Here is a 21,867-nt window from a genome sequence, read left to right on the forward strand (position 1 = left end):
GTACATTGTTCAAACAGCACTACCAGTAAAATTAAACAGGAAGGAGAAACCTGTCAATGGGCACACCATTCATATGACTTCCGGCACACACCAAAAATCACCCCACGGGAACTGGCGTCATTGTTGTGAGGGGAATACAAAGATATCAAAGGTTATTCTTTGGAATTGTATTTTTCCTTCTTTTTTTTGTTGTTGGCAGATATACCTTAAAAAAAAAATTAAATGGCGGTAACAAATCTAAATCTGCCATTTTAGTACTGAGAGCAATTAACTTTAAACTTTCACCTACCACAGTCTAGAAATAAGTATTGTTGGCCAGACAGAAAGAACTGCTATTAAGACAACCTTTATAGTCATTCATTTTCCCTTGATGATATCTATAACTACTTTACTGTCGAGACGGTCCACCCTTGCCTTCCCCTCTGCTGTTTAGTATTTCCTTCATTGATTTTATCTATCTGCTACACCATTCTCCATGAGAAAAAGCTACAAGCAACTTACTCTCCTGTCCTACTTTTACAAGTTCAGGGGATAGCACACAAATTGAGAGGGCAATCTTCCATTAGAAGTAAAGGGTACTACCTATTTTTTCTCTGGTTTTAAGCATATGAGACCAACACACTAACCAATCATAACATTTTGGGGTTATAAAACTTCACTCCTCGCTCTCAAATACACTTCTTACTCTAAACAAAGTCCTACATATTACTTTATTTTAGTTACAAAGACAATTTCATAGGGCTGTAGAAATATATCTTGAGGCAAAGATTGTGCAGGAAACTAACTTATGTTCCAGAATAAAGAAGAGAACTGAGAAGTAGGCCCTACATAGTAACTTCATGACCTCCAAGGTTTAGTAAACCACATTCTTTGTACATATGTTACTGGGCCAAAGGGCGATCTAATGGCATGTGTCGTCCTACCATTCTTCCATTTGACATTATCTTATCTCTCCATGCATGTAAGTCAGAATTATTTCCTTACTATGATCATTCTATGGTAGATTCATTGGATGGCCATCATTTGATTTTAAATGACTTTTGAACAAAATAACCTTCCTACTTTCTGTGAACTTTTTGGATTGCACTGGCTCCAAGAGCTGAAATACCACTGCAATTCCATTGCGTGACTGTGAAGGTATGTCATCTCCTTTACAATGACTGAAAACACTTCCTGTACCCCAGAATCTGAATGGGAGCTGGCTTTGCATCAGGTACTTGGCAAGATAAACCAATTCGCTATAAATATATCAATGACAGATGTCATCAATCCAACCTTGAACAAGTATTCCCATGATTACACGAACATTCCCATTGGTAGCAATTTTCTCATATTTTTGACTTTGTTGCAAGTTTTTGAGCAACTACTTGAATACTCAGCTCAAAAAAAAAACCACAACAAATTACACTGCACATGACAGAAAACAAAAATGTGGGGGTTTTCTTATTTTTATGCTCTAATAATTTGCCTTTGCCTCATGTAGTTCTGCAGTCACACATTCAACCCCATGGATCATCAAAATTCTGTGATGAAATTCATCTTTCTACCAATACTGTGAGGAAAGCCTGCTTTGTCTCATGACTGACAGTGAAGGTTGTTGTTCTCTCAAGTCAAATCCCCTGTAGTCTATATCATGTGACATTCACACATGACTTTGCACTGTAAGATGAATGGCTTGTCAAGTCATGTGGTATGCTGAATAAAATAACTACTGACATTTTCCACAGCAATCTTCAACGTGGCGATGAAAACCCTTTTGCTGGAGCCTTTTATTGACATTCAAATACTGTATTGTCATAAACAAACCAATATCTAGACTCCGACATTATGTGGTAAACTAGATGCATACTTTTAAAAAGTGGCACCACGAATGTATAATATATGTACTCAGCAAACACCTTATGCTCATAATTTTCATTATTATCTCGAAATGTGACAAGTATCAATTGTAGGTCATTTGACAGGTTTCATTTCTTTTCTTTCCCTCTCAGAAATCTTCTGTCTTTATTCAAATGATATTATGTCATTGAGATTCTGTTGAATTCGATACCTGAGTTTGTCTAAGACTTCAATACTAAAATAACCCATTTAACTGTTTACAAAAGGGAATAAAGTTAGTCTTATTCTTACATCGACGGAGACCAATGTATGCTGTGGTGATGGTTCTGGGCTCTCCTCCGAACTGTCCCGGAATGCCGGCGACTCTGTGCAGTCCAGTCCCACATCATTCACGCACTTGTAATGGCAGGTGTATTTACAGTCTGTGTGGGGACCAGATACCAAACACATCATCACACATTGATTTACGATCATATCATGATAGACGAAGACACAACAATATTTTATGAAAGTATTTGGAAAACATGAGAAAGAACTATAATGAAGTTAATACAGCATTACAGTAAAGGGTAACATTCATTCAGGTTAGATGCATGTTTCCACAGGGTGCATACTCTCATTGACAATAGCTAGAAATAATGTATAGAGAGTGATAATAGAACAGGGTCATTTCATACAGTCAGGGGTGCATTCCAGTGGTTTCATTGGATTCAGCATCATTGAGAGACAGGCAGCATCCCAGCAAACAGCACTGCAACAATGACTATGTACTCTATAACACTGCATGGCTTGCCTATAGCATTCCAGTGTTGAATGGGAGAAATATCATGTATTGTATACATCACATGCAACATACTTCCACATGAAAAAAAAAAAGAGACAAAACACTCTTCTATTATAAACTAGCAGCTACAGGATCACTTGGCCACAAAATGCACATGACAAATGTTTCAAAATCAACTACATGTATATTCAGTGTCACGATAAAATACAACATTGGGGTCATCTTATATCAGCACTTCCTTTCATACAAACTCTCTGATGCATAAAACTTTTACACACAAAGTATTCAAACACAAGAAAAATCCATTTGCTATTACTATGCTGAATATCACTCACTGATTTTCTGAGTATTTCATGTAACAGTTTGCATACATACTTATATTCTAACATTCATCCTGAATACAAAATGTAACAATTAATAAATGTTTTTGTTGTATATTGCTGACATTTCTTTGTCCTTTTTAATATTGGAGAACAACAATGAATCCTGTCTGCTGTGTTAAAGTGAGTCTGAAGTCTATTTCATTTCTTCACATTCAAGTACTACTCTAACACTCGCTTACACCATAAAGAACATGGAAAAACTGAAAATATAAATTCACATAATAACATGTGCACATAAATGCAGTTATCGAGACAACATAGAGGTGTTATTTCCAGGGAGTAATTTTAACAACGTTGTGCTGAAGTCTGAATTCTACGATAGGAATGACATCGTAGCATGTTTGCAAGTACTCTCGTATTTAAGGACTTGGGTCAATCCAGATATCTCATTACTCTGCTATAAACAGCTCAAAGTTTTGAAACTGCTGATAGAGAAATACGGTGCTATCAAAATTTGAAAGGTTGGAAAGTAACAAAAAGCAAAGAATGTCGAAACATCCAACTCACACGTACCAAGAGCAAAATAACTTTCATATTTCACAATGAGACACAGAAATGAAAGTACAAGTTATGCTATGCTATAGAAATCATTTCTATGTTTGGAAACTCAAGAGGTTTTCACAGAAAGGTACTTGGGCAGAATGAAGAATGAGAAAACATATAGGAGAGAGATAGGGGAAAAGAGAGAAACGGACAGGGAGAAAGAGAAGTGGGTGGGGATATATTTGAACACAGAGTGAAAGGAGATCAAGAATCACAGACAACAGCACATGACAAACTGTTTGATACCTGGAAACGTCGTGGGTGAGGGATTATTGGAATTTCCTGAAGACAAGATGCCAGGGAGAAGATCATGGAGAATCAGAAGAGGTGTGAGGACAAACCTTCATTCTTTTACTTCATATAACATTCAAAGAAACATATTCGTGGCTTGAGACTATCCCTACGGAAGTCATGAGTGTGACCATCATGTCCACTAGATCATCTACTGCAACATGAGGCACTCTGTATGAATTCCATTGTTATTCCTAGTATAATTACAAACTCAAGTAAGGTAATGTTTCTTTTCTATGTGAATAAAGTCAACTGTATTCACTTAGTAAATTATTGTTTAGGATGTTCTTCATGTATTTTTAAGAGTTTTTCATGTACTATTGGAAATAAATACAAAATACATTAATTTTCAACTTAAATCGAAGCACTGTGGAAAATATTTGTTTGATTTTTCATGTATTCCACTAAAAGCCTTTATTTCTTCCATTCTACTGGTCAATCATTGTAACTTCAAAAAGAAGATAGTAATGTTAGATCTCATATTGGAAGTGCCATACAAACGATACAATGCATAGATGGTGTACTGGTTATCAGATCAAGAACTGGTTACTAAGAATATACACAGATCCGAATAATAGGCCATGCATTCCTGCAGCCCATGCACATGGAATAGCATACTGTTTGGTTTACACTACAGTCACTTGCAAACCACTGTGCCACAGTCACATGCAGTTTCTCATGCATACAATTATACAGAGTACACTGAAGCCACAGTCCATATGTATCACTACTAACATGGATCAAACATTTTTTAGTAAATCAGCATAATAAAATCCTTTATGACATCTTGTCATCGCATGTGAACTCATTTCCAGCGATCATGTTCATACCATATAATACACAAGCAATCTCAATACAAGATTATTTGTGAATAACTGGACAGTCTGAAAATATTCTAAAGCTTTGTAGGACTCAATGGTAACATTTGTCAAGGTTCAAACTAAAATGTGTAACCTGGAATAAAACAAAGAAAAACAAAATTGTAGCAAAATTACCAGCAAAATGAAAGAATGTTTTGAGCAGCACAACAAATATGGACACTGATTATCATTTTTTTTTTGTATGGTGCACACACACACACTGGACACTCCTGACTGCAATATTACAAAGGGGAAAAATGAAATGAAATTCATATATTTTCATTCTAAGGGAAGGGTAAGTAATGAATAAACTTTGCAAAACATCAATAGGCAAATGATATGATGAAATGGTTTGGGAGTATAAACAACTGTCATATTATTTTCTTTTCTTTTCTTTTGTAAAGATGGCATTACATAATGTAGTACTAGCCCTACTACAGATACTACAGTGTAGCAGTTAATGATGTTAACTGAAGTTCCAAGTATGGCATGCCACTTCACAAGTGCACAGAAATTTCTACTGCCACATTTATGATACTGCCAGTGGAGAGTCAAAAAGCTGTTAACGTGTATGAAGGTCAGTGGAGATACACCTTTCTACTACTATTTTGGATCATGTGACAAGGATAATTCTGTCTCTTCTAATATAACAGCTTAACCAATCAGTTTTTTGTTTCGTTGTGTTTTCATAATTTAAGTTTGTTGCACAGAACTATATGGTAAGATTATGAGTAGGCCTATTAGTAACTACACTGAGCACTAGAATCCTTTTGTTTCTTAACCACGAATGTAATCTACTCTCTCTACAGAGGCAGTGAATGAGTACAGCTTTCAATCTTCTCACTTATTTGACGGATCATGGGCGTGGAGAAAAGAAAAGCAGGGTTAGGCTTGAAAAACCAGGCAAAGAAAATGACAATGATGAAGATACTGTGTTCTTTCTTTGGTTTTGAAATCCGTGCAAGGCAAAACTATCATACAACTTGGAGCACATCGTGACAGCCAATACCTCTCCAGACCGGATTCCAGTACAACCACGCATCTTTGGTCGCTTCTGCCATTATACATGTTGAACCTGGCAGATTTTGGGTAAAGGTGTTTGGGATTAGTTCACATGGTCTCCTGTAACAACTCATCAATAGCAGAGCAAATGTCAATTATTAACTGTAAAAAAAAATAAAAAGACAAGGCAACACTCACAGTGCTATTTCATCCATTAACACTTAGCACTGAGTATTAGCTGTATCTCAATTCCATTCTCAAAAGACTTCAAACATATGAAATACCATTTCTCTTTAAAATATTTCAGTTTTAAAGGCTCCATTCTGCAATTTGATGACAATCAAACAGTTATGATGGAGATCACATAGTTCTGAGCCCATGTCACACAGCACTTCACCATGTAGTTGTCACCTTGAAGTAATACAATTATGGAGACATGGCAAAAGTTTGGCAGCATAATATCAGTTGTTAGCACTTAGGTTACTGCTATACTACAAGAGTTACTGCAAAGAAGATTAATTTATGAATCTTTATCAACTATGATAAATGCACATGGAGTTCCTCAAGTTCTGAGCTGGAAAACCCATGTAGTCTACATGAAATTGTGGAATATCCTTCTTCTTCCACAACAGAGATGAAAACTGGATGTTAGGATAATCCCTTCTCCTTTGATGTATTACAGCATTATGTGGATTCATCTACAGTAATGATGTCCACATGAACAGCAGGTGCCGAAGTGTGATTATAGTGTACAGTATATCAATCCAACACCCACACATGGCAACATTTATGTGACAAAAGGACATCTGTCTTCCAAACAGACACAGAACAGAGGAAGCAATATGGATACATCTTGTAATTTTTTTTTTAACACTGTTTTTCACAAATCATTCACACATTGACAACAGATGAGAGATAATATCACAGTGGTCTCAAAAATTAGATTCACAACCAGATTTGTATGTTTTTAAAGTGGTAAATTGTTGAATTCTCAAGTTGCCATGGTGTCAAGACCAACAAACTTCAAGAGAAACAGACTGCGTTTGTTCAGAAATTGGTTAATTTGTATATAACTGATCAATCATAGGCCTCCAAGACGAGTGTCTGCATTCTACAGATGCCTATGTATTGGAACGAATACAACTTGGTATTTGCTTTTTGTTTTTGTAAAAAAGTTGAACAGCAGATTACAAAACAAAGAAATATTTACACAAATGTTTTACCTTCAGTTTTCTATAGCCTCTAAAGCAATATATACTACAGCAGGGTTTCTCTCTCCCTCTGTCTCTCTCTCTCTCTCTCCCCTGATGTGCATAAACATCATTTCTACATAAATTCCTTCCAGTGCACTAATTTTTTGTAACATTATGTACTCCAAACTAAAGTGCATTCTGCATCAAGTTTTCTAACACACTGTGTTGGATACAACCATATACCAGGATGATTCGCCCCTGATTGGCATAGCTTTGCAAACTTTTCTCAGAACTGATATGAGTCACTTCTCCAATGTATGCTCTCTCTTTCTATTCACCTTTTAGCAATGAATCCCCTTCCACAAGCTTTCTACTATACACACAATGGTACTTCTCTATGCCATTAGGGTAGTCAATCATACCCATTTGTAATCAAACAAAGTGTCATAAAACACATGGCTGACATACCCTTACAAACATATTCAAATTCTATACATATAACAGTGATACAGCTATGATAATTTTTCTTCAAACCCAGAAATCATGACTGATTAACAATGCTTTCACGCATAACTATGAGAAGTTAGTAACTGCAATGTATTTCTGCAGGAACATTTGTTTAAATAGCTCATCACTAGATTCCGATGAAACAGTATTCATTTACTTGAATAGATTTACACAAGATTTTAGCAAAATATGATACAAAAAAAGCAAGTGTAATTTCTGTTCAATATTTATTGAAGTAGCTTTTCTAGCTGTTCAGAGGTGGATTGTGTTATGTGTAAATTACAATAGAACATATGTGTGGTATATATTTAGCTATTGATCCTGTCAGTGTTTTCTCCACTGTTCCTCCTATTGTCATAGCTCTTCTCAACCATGCAGCAGATGACTGCTGGTTCAAGGTTGATGTGTAGATAACACCAGAACTCATCTTTCAATTACTGAAGTTATGCGTGACACTGTGTAGTCTCCATTCAATTGAAGCACCAGGCCTCTTGCACTACATTGTACATATTTGTGATTTATCCTGTCCTATCTTATCTTATTGATACTGGGGGCCAATCTTTCTCCTTAATAGCAGTACAATTCTACGGGGAATACTCTGTAGCAATTCAATTTTAACCCACATTTTTCTCCCTTTACTGTGGACTATGTTCCAATGATAACATTGATACAATGGGATATCTTCGAAAAGAGTTTGAGGCGCCGAGACTATGCATCTACAGGCCACAAGGCTAATGAACACTGGTAAAAGGCCAGGTGGTATATCACCACCACAATGGTTGTTATCTGCTGCACTATGTCTATAGAGAAGGTAGAAAGATGTGGTTTTGTGTTACATCAAGTTCACATCACACCAATGAAGAATTTGTCTTTTCTTTAATGTTCTGCTTCCGCTTCTGGAAAAACCACAACTGCAGAAAGATAAGGGGGGAAGGTTACTCTCAGTGTCACATAACTGTGACGTTACTCATAGCAAGGACTGTCTTTACAAATGGTTTACTTAGTTTTAGTAAGACAGTCCAAGTATACATTCCTTAGTCATGTTGAACTTGTAAAACTGTCCTCCATGAAAATAAATGAAAATAAAAATGACATGTAGAGATTCTTAAACACTTTGCCCTCTTGACCAAATAATGCCTTTATAGAAACTCAAGTGGCAAAAATCATGACCATATTCTGAACATGGTGATGTGTTTGTGTGTTTGCTATGATGAGTCTTAAAGGACTGTTCATACCAACAAAAATTATATTTGGTAGTGTAAAATTACATTTGAAAATGATTTGTTGAACATACCTGTGAGCATCATTAGAACCATGACTTTAAATGTTGACAAACCTCACTTACTTTCGAGTCTTTTCCCCCCTCATGTGTTTTGACAGCACAATCTTCAAACATTGGTAAGAGGAACATTCCCTCAAGAAGAAAGAATGGACGAATGAGATGCACCCCCCCCCCCCACCTTGCCGTTGTCTTTGGATATGGGGCAATAAGACAGGATACCACAGGTTTACAATATATAATAGATTTGTCTATTACGAGCGAGCGTATGAAAGTATGATGGACATTGTTCCTCCATACACCACTAAACCATGACACACAACAATACTGACTCTTCAAAATGTGGAATAATCATTATGGTAAAGAAATTTTATTACAAACAAGTGTGTGGGGAATGGAAAATGTTCTTGTTTGTGGCTTAATCTCTTCGGAAAATCTGTTTGCAGTTTGTATCTCTCACTATAAAGTCTTTCATAGGAGGCACAGACTGTTACCATTAGGAAATTTTCCACATAAAGCTCAGAGTTGATGATAATCTTTGGATGTAATCAGAACCTATATCAGATGGTAGCAGTGACAGAAATGATATCTGAGCGGTGACATCTTGTTGGAAGATAACTGTCATCACTGGTGTCATATTGGCCATATCTGTCAGTCTTACATCATGTTACAAGCTTCTGCGTGTTACACATTAAGCAAGACCTTTGATATAAAATTACCATTCTAATTGTCTACTGTTACTGCTAGCTGACTTATCTATCTACAAAATGTTAAGATTTCTCAATGTTATTGCACAGACACAGAATTGATGGTACCTATCACTGATGAACATGTTAGATGGGATTTGGAAATTGAAGTTTGAGACTGAAAATAATGATAATGATCAAACATGACATTGTGAGAGTCTCTTCTATCAGCAATAGATACACTCCTTGTATGGATGAATTGCACGGCTCCTGTTTCCCTATTTATGACATTATGTTCCACTGAACTTTGGTACATATAATGTATGTTTAAACGAGGTGGACTTTGAAGCATGACCTCACAAAAGCATCACGATAATGGCCTCAATGTTGGCATTTTTCTGGAATGAAGGAAGTGACGCTTCATAATATTTCAGCTACCTATCTCAATGCTTTCAATTTTGGATCCTGACGTCACTCTTGTGCTTAAAACTTGGCAAACAAGGGAAACAAATTGGTATAACCTTATCATTCTTGAATTTATTGCAATCTCTTCATAGCTTTATCAAACTTCCACACCATTCCAAACTCATCACAATGTCTACCAGTAGTACGACAACATCTCTCAAGATGCAAAACATAACCTTAAAGGGCTCGTATAGTTTTGGTTGAGATCTAACTTCAGATTTTTAACATTTTTGGGTGAGATAGTGAGAAACCTCTCATGAAATATGAAAGAGCATGTAATTCTGAGGGAATTCAACATTTATTTGATGAAGATTGGTTATGAAATGGCTGAGATACCCAAAACAGAGCAATACTAATAAAATGTGGGACCCACATTTCATTATGATCGCTTTGTTTTACTTTGTTTTTGGATGTCTCAGCCATTCCAAAACCGATTTCCATCACATAAACTTTGAATTCCTCTTAGAATGGCATGCTCTGTACCATTAAGTGGTTTCTTGGTATCTCGCAATCCTCAGCTCCACCAATACTGTACCATCCCTTTAATAAATATTAGGAAAAAAAGTTTTTTGCTCAGCTGACATGCTGATTTACTGCTTTTTCCTCTATTACCACCTTATAACAGACTGTTCCAGAGTGTCACATTCAAAATGTAGTTTTTATAACCATTATGAATGGCTCTACAGGACACAGGTCTGTTATTTTTGGTGAAAGCATAAACACTTCATTCTCCTGAATCAATGATATATTTCAAAAATCATCAAACAGATTTGATGTGTTTACACCTGCACATAATTTCCTTGACTTGGACAGACATACACTTGTATGATGAAGCAAAAAGCAGCAAAAGTGTGGCAAAAGCAGCTTTCAGCCACAAGACTGGTCAAGGGATAGGCACATCTTTGTCAGGCAAATACTGAATGTGAGTTGTTTCATTCGAGCACACTTCAAAAACACGCACACAGGTAACTCCATAATCATTTTGAGATCAAATGCTCATTGATGAGACTGACATGTCACAAAAAGCCATCCTGTATAAACATATCGACAGTACAGTACAGATATTTTCAATGAAGAAGCAGCTTCTTCAGTTATTGCATAAGTGATCAAATACTCCAACACCATATCAATTATTCTTACCATTTATCCCAAATGCATGTAGAAAAGAAAAATATATCACAATGTTAAAGAATGTTTCCTCCTCTTAACCTGGAGGATAAATTACTTTTTTTTCTTCACATAATGCAAGTAGGACTAAATAATGTGCTAATGTTCTTCTTCTCTTACCAAATGTTTTCTGGTCAGGGTCCAGATAGCGATAAGGGAGCTGCATCTGGCCCAGACCTACTTCAGACCCTGAGATGCCATCCCAGGGCCAGCCGTAGGCGGTCCACATCCAGTCCACCATCATCGACCACCCATCTCGGAACTTCATCAACCAGCTCGATATCGAGAGCAGGGTGCCAAGACCGAAAGTGTATCCTAAGCGCTTGAAAATCATGGTTGGGCTGCTGGAGTTATGTACTAACATTTAGTTAACGACAAATGTGAAAGATGGTATAAAATGATGCGGATCGTTTCTCTATGTGGATGTGCAGGAAGAGTAAATCCTGAAATGTTGACTTCTTCAAATGGTTTATGAAGGATAAACTGTGATAATTCTACAGGACACACGTGTGATGGCTAACAGACTCGTCCTCTCTTCACACACACTTCCGATCTAACTGATATCTGGTGTCAAATCGTAGACCTACACATGTTTACGGTTTCATGCTTTTTTTTTCCTCCTCTGGTTCTTCGCCAATCTCTCCCTCTCCCTCCCTCCCTCTCAGTCTGCCTTTGCTTTGCCAACAGCATAAAATTACTCCCCATGTGAGCATGGGCAGTAGGTACCACTGTCAAGCAGCCAACCATGGCCTCCTCTTTCACACAATGCTGATGAGTTGAGGGGGTGTGTTACATCATGCTGTGATCCTATTGGCCAAGCCTCTTGCTTTACCATGGCTGGGGGAGGAAAAAAAATATATACAACTACTGATGAATATTCATGAGGCTCCCTCCACATCCTGAATCCAAAGTATATGCACACGGACCTCCATTCACATGCAAAGTAGACTTTGGAAGTGGAATGAATCATCACGGGCAGCCAGCCAGTTACAACCCTTCCCAGAGGGCAGTGCGAGACAAGGGAGCCCTCATATGATTATAATAACATTATCATAATTCATGAGTTCTCAGATACTAAAGCGGTGAGTCATAGCTTAGGATTGCCAACATGGAAGTTATTGCATCATCGCTGGAGACTCTGAATGAAGTCCTCTGCAAGTTGACAGGCAAATATCAATAGAACTGAAACAAAGATCAATAAATTGAGGCTTGTTTTTTGGTTTCTGAAGGGAGCTATTCTTATCCCAGTAGCCTGCATATGTCTTGAAGCACACCATATCCTTCTCATCTTCTGGATTTTCTTCTAGATTTTTATTTCCTTGAAGATGTAGTATTGTTGTTGACAACTGATGACAATTAAGCCACATCAATGTTGTAAAAGGCAAATAGGTATTGTAAAAGGCAAATAGGTATCGTAAAAGCAGCACACTGAATTCCATTTGAGATAGCAGTCAATAGAGTTCAGAAGGGAAACAGAGGATGCTGTATCAAAATTAAGAGTAAACTTCATGTACTTTTTAAAATAGCATAATCTAAAGCTTAAAATATATGTACTATAATAAAAACATCATCATCCCAAAATTCTTCTGTCTCACACTTGAATACCACATTGGTGTAATACTACTTTGAGTTTGCTACAATAGTAAACTACTCTGGAGGTGTACTCTTGATGGCGATGCAATCTTTGATGTTTTGACCATTATAGCCCAGCTCTATTGATAGTCTTATTGGATCAGTTTGCCCCATCTAACCTTACAATCTGAAAGACTCTAGTTTCCATCTCAGATGGGGCAGGGAGGTATGTAGCTCCACCCAATGAACACTCCACTATAGCAGTTACAGCATTTAATAGTCTTTAATATATTGGGGTACTGTTGCAAAGTTTATGCACTGTGTACTCTTCTGTATTCACAGTGAGAAAGTTACTTAGCAAACCTAATGAGCACTGGTATTGTACATGAGGAGGGGAAAATTTTTATTGATTCGGTTTTATCTTATATTTTTTATTCTATTTCCTCAACATGTTTGCTTTTGTGTTTGTGGTTTTCATCACTTTCTATGTGATCCTTAACATTGAAAGGGTATTAACTTTGTATTTTCATGTAAAATTATGTAAAGCTATATTGTGCTTGGATGTAGCAAGAAGTATTTATCATTAATGTTCCATTGAAAGACTGAAAAAAAGTTTCATGAATCTTTATTTTAATCTAAAAACTATTTAAGGAAGTAATCTGGACAGACTGAGTCATTTGACTGCTTCTACTTTTGAAGAAACCAATATTTGATGATCGTCATGCGACAATGAAACCTATTCTATATTTGAACTTTCAGTCTAGCATGTCCAGCAGTCATTAGCGAGGGATTTATATCTACAGAACGACCTCACTTCGAAAGCAGCATTGATTAGAAGTGCTGGGTAACAATCTTAGCTGATTACTTTCTTTCTATCCCTCTTGAAGTAGAGGGTGCTTGAAGTTTCCACATTTAGCTCACTACCTCACCACCCAGCCATTTGACCTTACTTCTCATCTCTATCCACTACCCTGGGCAGACCCATGCAGCCTCATTGTAATGTTTCTGCCTCTAGGGGGAGCTGTTGCTGATGGACCGTTATTCACTGGCATAAAAATAGTTGTCACCAGCAACACTCGCACCCTTTACTGTGAGCAACTGCTGGCCTCAATGGCACATGGTAAGCACAGCATTCCTGAGGAAGATGATTTTGATATAAAACATGTCCCAACGATATTTCGACCACAATCAGTATATCACTGTTTATAATATGAAGTCACCCTCTCATGCATGCATCTCTGTAACACTAGAATGACTTTCGCACACACAATTACGGTTCATTCTATTGTTTCAAATACAGGTGTTTTGTTTTTTAATCTGTCATGTACATGAAAGAAAAATTACACATAAAAGTGGGTCAAAGCTTCGATATCTTTTCCATAGCTATGAAATACTATACAGTTAAAATGTACAGGGTTTTTTTTTTTTTTACACAAAAAGGGTGACATGCAGAAAGAAGCCAGTCTGTGCACATATTTCAAATATTAGAATACACATCATTCAGTTTGATTTCTTGCAAATATACATTATGTACTCTGCAGGGAACATTAAAAAAAAAAAAAAATATTCCAGTAAAAATGTGCAGTGTCTGAAATAACAAGTTTTTCATGAGTGTCATGCACTTAACTCTTGGTGTCCATCCTATCTTTTGTTATAAATGTCACTTTTTTATGTGTTATGATCATTTTTGTTTTCGAACTTCATATCACAGAACTACGTTACACTTCCTTTAAACCAATCTTGTACAAGTACTCATATACAACTTTGTTTAGCAGTGTCATAGAAAGTGGTGCAGAGCATAGAGAATATGTTCCTTTGTGTGAATGAGAGATCTATACTTGCAATCATGTCTACATATTGTGTACATTCTGATGCCTAACCTCCAGCATGATACTCAATTTATAAAATTAGCGGGACAAAAAAAAAACACATTCCTAGATAACATGATACCATGGAGGCACATGGCAGCATATGTCAAGGCTGAAATAGTTCATTATCAGTGGAAATATATCACCAATGTTATTGTCCATGAATACACAGTGTCTGGGAGAGAATGGATGAGATGGTGTCTGTCAAGTACATTGTGCGCAGCTGCTGCAATAAGACAATTAGACCTAAAATAAAGTGTAACATCCACTCTGTCATATCCTGATGACTATTTTGTGAAAACCTACCAAAGAAAACATAACAAATGAATACCATATCAAAATATAGGCTCTAATACTTGTTTCATTAATTTGATGCTTCAGGTATTAGTAAATCATACAGGCTGACAATCCCATATAGTCGTATGATGTCATTGTCACCAAGTTTAAAGTTGAAGACTTACTTACTTACTTGTTTGTCAGTGTTTGAAACAACTTTTATTGTATTTTAGTTGCTGTATTTCAGAGGTCTATTTGTCTATCATACATTATCCCTAACAACTTGCACATGAAGTATCAAAGCCATAAATATGACATGATAAAAATGTTTGATATTACTATCAGTTCAACCTTTCATTGCTGTTTTGAGATTAGAGTTATTCAGGGGGTAAACATAAGACAGGATGCCAACAATGGCCACACTAAAGATCACATGGATGTCAATAGAACCTGTTCTGGAATGGCTACCATCCCTGTGGTATGAAAACTATTTGGAGCTGGAGAAGTAGATGCAGAATGCATGCAGCTGACCTGGGAGGAAGGGTTGCCATGGTAGCCACAAGGATGGCATCACCTCATTAGCATTGCTCTCTCCTGAGTCTCTCTTGGACTGGCTGCTGCTGCTGCTTGTATTGTGGAAGAATGCAGACATGGTTTACATGCATATGAGTGTACATGATATATGTATTGCTTAGCACAATGTTTGAATACTGTCTGTCTGTCCGTCTGCTTGCTTCATACAGCTCTATCTTCCTCTATCTCTCTATTTCTCTCTTTCTCTCTACCCCAGTCAGTTTGTCAATCTATCTGTCTGTTTTTTTCACCCTCTCAATCACAATGTTTCTTAAAACTATCAAATCTATAATCCTGAACTGAACAATCACCACAATTAAAATAAACCGTGCTCTTCGTATCAAATAATGCTATAGAACACAAGTGTACCAGCAGACTCACAACTTTATCTAACCCTGCTTCTTTTTAAGTTTGAGAGATACATCTCTAAATCCATACTAAGCTCCAGTTCATAAAGCTTAACTGAAGACTAAGTACTGTATACGCCATTATTTTCGCGAGGGTTTTATTTTAGCGAATTTCGCGAGCTTCGGGCTGATCGCGAAATTAAAGACATGCGAAAATATTACCCCGTCATACCTTATGTGCAAATTGATGACAAAATGCATCCAACGCTGGCCGGACCAGAACGCGGCTGTTACATCGGCCAGTACGTACACATACTATATTACTAGTACGTACGCTACGGTGCGACCGATTGTGGAAGTGCAGTACGATGCTAAACGTGCATTTAAAATGTGTAATCTCCGTGCTACGTTACCTTATGCGAACGAACACCGGCTCGACGTGGTTGGGTACACGGGTGAGGCCTAGGGATGCATGTAGCCCGACCAGACACCGTGTGCGCAGGGCCTTGCAGACGCCAATGCGCAGCTAGGCGTAGCTAACGCGACACTTGTCTACAGCGACAGGGCCGTGTATATAGGATGCATGTAAAACTTTTGCTAGCGCTAGCGCCGCTCTGAAACTTTGTCGTCTATTTGTTGCAACATTTGGTAGGTACTGAGTACTTGGTGAATGCCGTAATTGTTTCATTTTATAAATCTTCTACTGTGTCGTTTCTATTTTCATGTTTGGGAGTCACAATGCAAATGGAAAAACGTTACGAGTACGATGGTAAGTGTTTGAACGTGTTTCTTGGCAGTAGACCCTACTACTACTATCAATCGCGAATTTAACAATACGCGAAAATGCCACTGATACCGTGATTCGCGAAAATATCTGTACGCGAAAATATTGGCGTATACAGTAACTGGTACACGAAGAGAGACTGATTTTATCCCATTTGGGACTAGCTGATTTGGCTATTAATGTGCATATCCTATAGACATTTGTCCCGAGTATACTGTGAAACACGATAAATTCGCGGCATGAAAATTTCGCGAATTGGAGCCGATGGCCTTTCTCGCAGCATGAAATTTTTGCGAATTGCAACTGGCATCCAATGCATATTGTATAGGCAAGAACTTTCGCGTGCATTTTAATTTCGCAAATGTCGGCGCTCACGAAATTAAAATGCACGCGAACATTCCTCGTTTTACAGTACTCGGGACTAGTGTTCAACACGTTTAAAACCACATAACCATATGGCTAACATGCTGCTGCTCAGTGGTCTCTCAATCACTAGACATAACTTTAATAATTATTTCATGACATGTCATTATGCTCACACAGGCAGATTCTTAATTCAGTGACATTCGAGTACTGACCTCTGAGAAAAAATTTGCCCAATATCCAGTAAGTACATTTAATCACTGTACCTTAAAGATAATATAAAGTTTTGGTACCTCAAAAGTTTCCCTGAGTTTCCTTGTCTTAGTTTGTGTTTCAGGTTAAAGTACCTTTCATATAACTAACACTGTGAGACTTACTCGCCCCAAAGTGCTCTCATGTCTTAGTAATCATGCAATAATGGTTTCGTACCAGAGCAGAGCGGGCTCTGAAAAATTCGAATGAGCCGTCAGTTTGACTCGACGCGGTACCGTGAGAATCAATATACACGTATTGTACGAAACCATTATTGCATGATTACTAAGACATGAGAGCACTTTGGGGCGAGTAAGTCTCACAGTGTTAGTTATATGAAAGGTACTTTAACCTGAAACACTAACTAAGACAAGGAAACTCAGGGAAACTTTTGAGGTACCAAAACTTTATATCATCCTTAATAGCATACCTGGGTTTAGAGTCATCCACAATACTTTTTTTTTTTTACAACATGTGAGCAAGATCTATGGTGTAGACACACACACACACACACACAAACACCACCCACCCCTCAAAAAAAAAAAGATAGAACACAAGCAAACACCTTCATAATGTCCTTGCAGGTAGGGGGCTTTAAGAGATTACATAATGTTCTCTAAATGCCATTTACATTCTGCAAAGAACCACTGGTACATGTAGTTCAGGACATCATTTTATCATTGGTTAAAACTTGTCAGAGTCCTTATCAATGGTGGACTCTATTTCACTCAATTTGGCAGGGACTCTTTTTATTCTTTTTTTTTGCAGGAAACTTACAAACAAACAAACAAACAAACAAATCAAAGATGAAAGGAGGCACTACCTTCCCTTACTTGTCCTACATCATACTCATCTTGTTAAGTGTGATTGGCCAGTTTAGGCTGCAGTAAATGATGTCATTGCAAGAATCGAAAGAAGCCTTGGACAGGTTTCTATAGAAGAGAACATTACAAGCTACTGTCCTTCAACACAGGAGTGAGCTGTGCAAAGAGGAGAGTTTGCACCCTTTCAACATAAGCTGGTATACCTAGAAAAACTTCATAGTCACAGAGCAAACCATTGAATTAATCTTTTGACAATCAGAAGTCCGTGAAATAATTGTAGCCATGCTCACCAGGAATCTCTCCTCCATATATACACAGTCAGTTGTGTATTCTGTAGAATTACATTCCAAAGCCACACCTCCGGACAGTTCAAATGTCTATCACAGGTATTAAAAAAAAAAAAAAAAAAAAAGCTAGCCTAGGACACTCTAAAGCTCATTTCCTTAAATCAAGGATGTAGAGTACATTTCACATTCTGAACAAAATCAATTTTTTAACTATTCCTCTCCAACAAAATTACTAACTTCACAGATATGGCAAAGGGTAGTACTATTTTTCTCAAGAAGAAAGTCAAGTGCTTTTTCTTTAAGTTAGAAAAAATCAATTATGAGGAATTCCCTATGTGACAGTTGTTCTTGATATCGCTCCACTATGTGATGTCATCAACTCTTGTAGCCTTCTTATCAAACGTTGATGTCACATGGATTTAACCAAACCTTTAACCAAAAGATTTACCATATAACTTTTAAATACCTTTGAACCAATTGTCTGTTTTCCTTAGATTTCACTTTAGTTTACTACTAACATTTCTGCACTTACTGAAAACATTTGCTAGTGTATGACATGCTCTGGAGGTTGATCCAGACGGTGAAGGGGAATAGGTCATGTTAACTTTCAAGTTTGTTGATTATTGTGTATACACAATGCTAAACTACAAGTACATTGCAGGAACCCCTGTAAACCCTGAGATATCTTGTGGTTCTAATCATTGAGTAATCTTTAAAATGGTTAACTTTCAAGTGTGTTTACACGATACTTAACCCTTTGAGGACGAGTCCCGAGTACACTCGGGAAGGTGTCTATGGGAAATGCGTGTTGTAGCAAAATCAAACCGTCCTCAACGGGTTAACTTTGAGCTAAGGCCAAGTAAAAAAAGAAACCAGTTTCTCGTCCTCGCGCGCATCGATTTTGGCCGCCGCATCGATTTTTTTACTATTTACTATTTTCAAAATGGCGCTGAAAATACCAAGAAATTCATAAATCTCGTCCCATCCCGCTCCCCGCCCGCATCGATTTTCAGTTGCCGCATCGACTTTTTTGATATTTACTATTTTTTCGGCCGCCGGGAAAAAATCAACAATTCACCAACCTATCGTGATGTCTCATTTCTAATTACGCCTTGCGTCCTCTACTTAGCTGTAGTAGCTGTAGCTTCTGTGGTCCGTATGTAATAACGCATGCATTTCACACAGCGAGCTCGGCAAGAAGGAATGACCCACAAAGCAGTCGAACTGTAGTTGGATGGGCGCGGGCGCGGGCGGGCCTGGGCGCGGCGGGCTAGCTGTGATGGACAGCGCACTCGGTACGTCGTGAACGCGATAGCGGCAACATTTTTGCGATCAATCGCTGATATTCCTCGCATATTTCGCGCATTGTTCGTATTTTTCCCCGTTTCTCATATTTCAAGCGGATGAATTGTACTGTACAAATGCTTGTGAGGATTGTATCGAGTTTGTAGGCCCTATACATTTTCATGTCATTGTGACTATGTGCATGTGTGTGCAGTGTCGGAAGGTACGGTGCCGGTGCAGTGGCCGTGCCGCCGCACCGTATTGGCAAAGTGTGCGTGTCTGTCGGATCGGGTAGCTGTCCAGGGTCGGTCACCATAGTACCATCCCCTGGGCCCTGTTTCATAATTCTGTTCGTAAAGTTATGAACAACTTACGAGTGACTGGTGATCAGTTCTGATGTGCTATACTTATCAGAATTTCCTTAATTCAGCACAAGAACTGATCACAAGTCGCTCGTAAGTCATTCGTAACTTTACGAACAGCTTTATGAAACGCCCCGTTTCATAAAAAGTTGATTTGATAACAACTCTGGCTGGAATGTCAATTGTCATGGTAACGACATGAATGCAGCTTCCTGATTGGCTGTTGCTATAGGAAGTAGTCATTCCAGCAAGAGTTGACATCCTAACATCTTTTATGAAACGGGGCCAGCACTGTCAGCTGTCAGCACGCACGCATTCCGCATTCGAATGTGTAGTAGCCCGTACACTTTGCTCTGTAACGTTGCATCTGACGGCGATGTACTAGTAATGTTCTATTCTGAAGAGAAAATGAATGCACTTTTCCAGCAAATGTAGAATTATCAAGTGGGTGTATCTACAAAATGAATAATTTTCCACGGATTCTGGTTTATCTCATATTTCTGCGGGATACTTTTCTTTACGATGTAAATTCACGGACACGGCCGTGAGTCGTATCATCTGTAGTGTGGTATACATGTACAATCATTCATCATCCAAATGATGATTGATTATCAAATGTCTTTTTAGAACATGAAGAAACATCTTTAAATGTTTAATGCTATAATGCCATATCAGTATTATTTTGACATCCATCTGCAGTTTCCAGTTTCCAGTTGAATGTGCTACAATTGTACTGTGAAGAAATGCATATACATAGGCCCTACCAGCTGTGTGGACACAAAAAGTCACAAACACCAATGATGAATAAAGCAGTGTTTTGAATATCCTGGAATTTATTTCAGTCGTACATTCTTTGTTGAAAAACATGTTTTATACCTGTTTCATTTAATAGCACAATACATCAGAATTGCAAGTACACTGGTATCAGAAATGCCATTACAACACTAAATACCAGTATTAAGATGGTCATTTTCCCTTGACATCTGAAGTGGAAAGAAAAAGCAAATGTATTTCTGCATGCATGAAGTTTCATTTCAAGTATGGTACATAATCTATTTGTTTGAAAATGCACAGAGTGCAGGCAAGACATACACTTGGGACCTGTTGTCTCTCATAACACAGCTACCAGAGTGATATATTTCATTTCATAAATTGGATATAGAAAATAGTATATAAAGCCCTCATTCGTTACCTTTCTCAGAATTACCGGACGAGAACACATATTACACCATGTACTTTCATTTTGACAATCCTCGAAAAAATAGTAAGATATCAAATAGTAAGGACCTCCCTCATCGCCTTGCTCAAAAAACCCGGACGAGAAACTACTATCTTTTTTTACTTGGCCTAATCATCAAAGATTACAACTTCAAGCAAACCTTTGAGTTTACGGATGTTGTCAAAATGTAAACATTGTGAATTTTACCATAGCGGTATTTCATGAAGAGCGTTGGTCTACTAAATCATCTTTACCAGAGGGAAAGTAACTTGACATCCACTGTGTTCATGCTGTATGGGCTTGTTTTCCAAACCTCTATCTTTAAGATCAATGAGGCCTATAAATCAACACCCTGACAACATACAAAACTCAAGCCAAAGTACTCTAATAGTATACAGTGTATTAGCCAAGTCTAATCAGCTATATACTTCTTGAATGGCTATCGATTAGCAGGCTATTTCCATTAACCCGTTGGGGACGAGTCCCGAGTATACTCGGACAAGTGTCTATGGGAAATGCGTGTTGTAGCAAAATCAAACTGTCCTCAACAGGTTAATATCTGGCATTGCCTGATAGAGTGTATGAAATGCCACTTGAAGCAGTAAGCTTCAAAGTTCAATTCAAGTCATAGGAGTCAGTGGGTAACAGGCATAATAATGCTCTCATATATGATATGATATTCTGGCCTTATGTAAAGTAATCCTCACGTAGACATTCTGTTTACTTCAAATTGTAAGGAAGGCCTAAAGGACAACAGAAACAAAAGATGTGTTGATGATCTATAATATCATGTCATTCAATACCTCACGAGGGCAAGGTAATAGTACTGTGGAGACAACAGCATCTGGCGAAGTCTC

General features: G+C 37.7%; 1 protein-coding gene across 6 annotated transcripts in view; it reads right to left on the reverse strand.

The window, feature by feature from the left end:
• Window positions 1-21,867, reverse strand: part of LOC139743856 (ras association domain-containing protein 1-like) — a 71,062-nt gene that overhangs the window by 22,925 nt on the left and 26,270 nt on the right. For 2 of the 6 annotated variants that reach the window (XM_071654313.1, XM_071654312.1), the window contains 3 exons: window positions 5,710-5,775; window positions 3,796-3,831; window positions 2,131-2,261 (listed from right to left, as the gene is read on the reverse strand). In XM_071654313.1, coding sequence (XP_071510414.1) covers window positions 2,131-2,261; window positions 3,796-3,831; window positions 5,710-5,775 — 233 coding nt within the window. Of the gene's footprint in view, window positions 1-2,130; window positions 2,262-3,795; window positions 3,832-5,709; window positions 5,776-11,119; window positions 13,124-21,867 lie in introns of those variants that run through there. The other 4 variants (XM_071654316.1, XM_071654317.1, XM_071654314.1 and 1 more) reach the window with 4 other exon arrangements.

This window comes from Diadema antillarum, unplaced genomic scaffold, assembly GCF_040938485.1.
Source record: "Diadema antillarum isolate AM-2024a unplaced genomic scaffold, OU_Dant_1.0 seq00001116_RagTag, whole genome shotgun sequence".
Classification (NCBI taxonomy): domain Eukaryota; kingdom Metazoa; phylum Echinodermata; class Echinoidea; order Diadematoida; family Diadematidae; genus Diadema; species Diadema antillarum.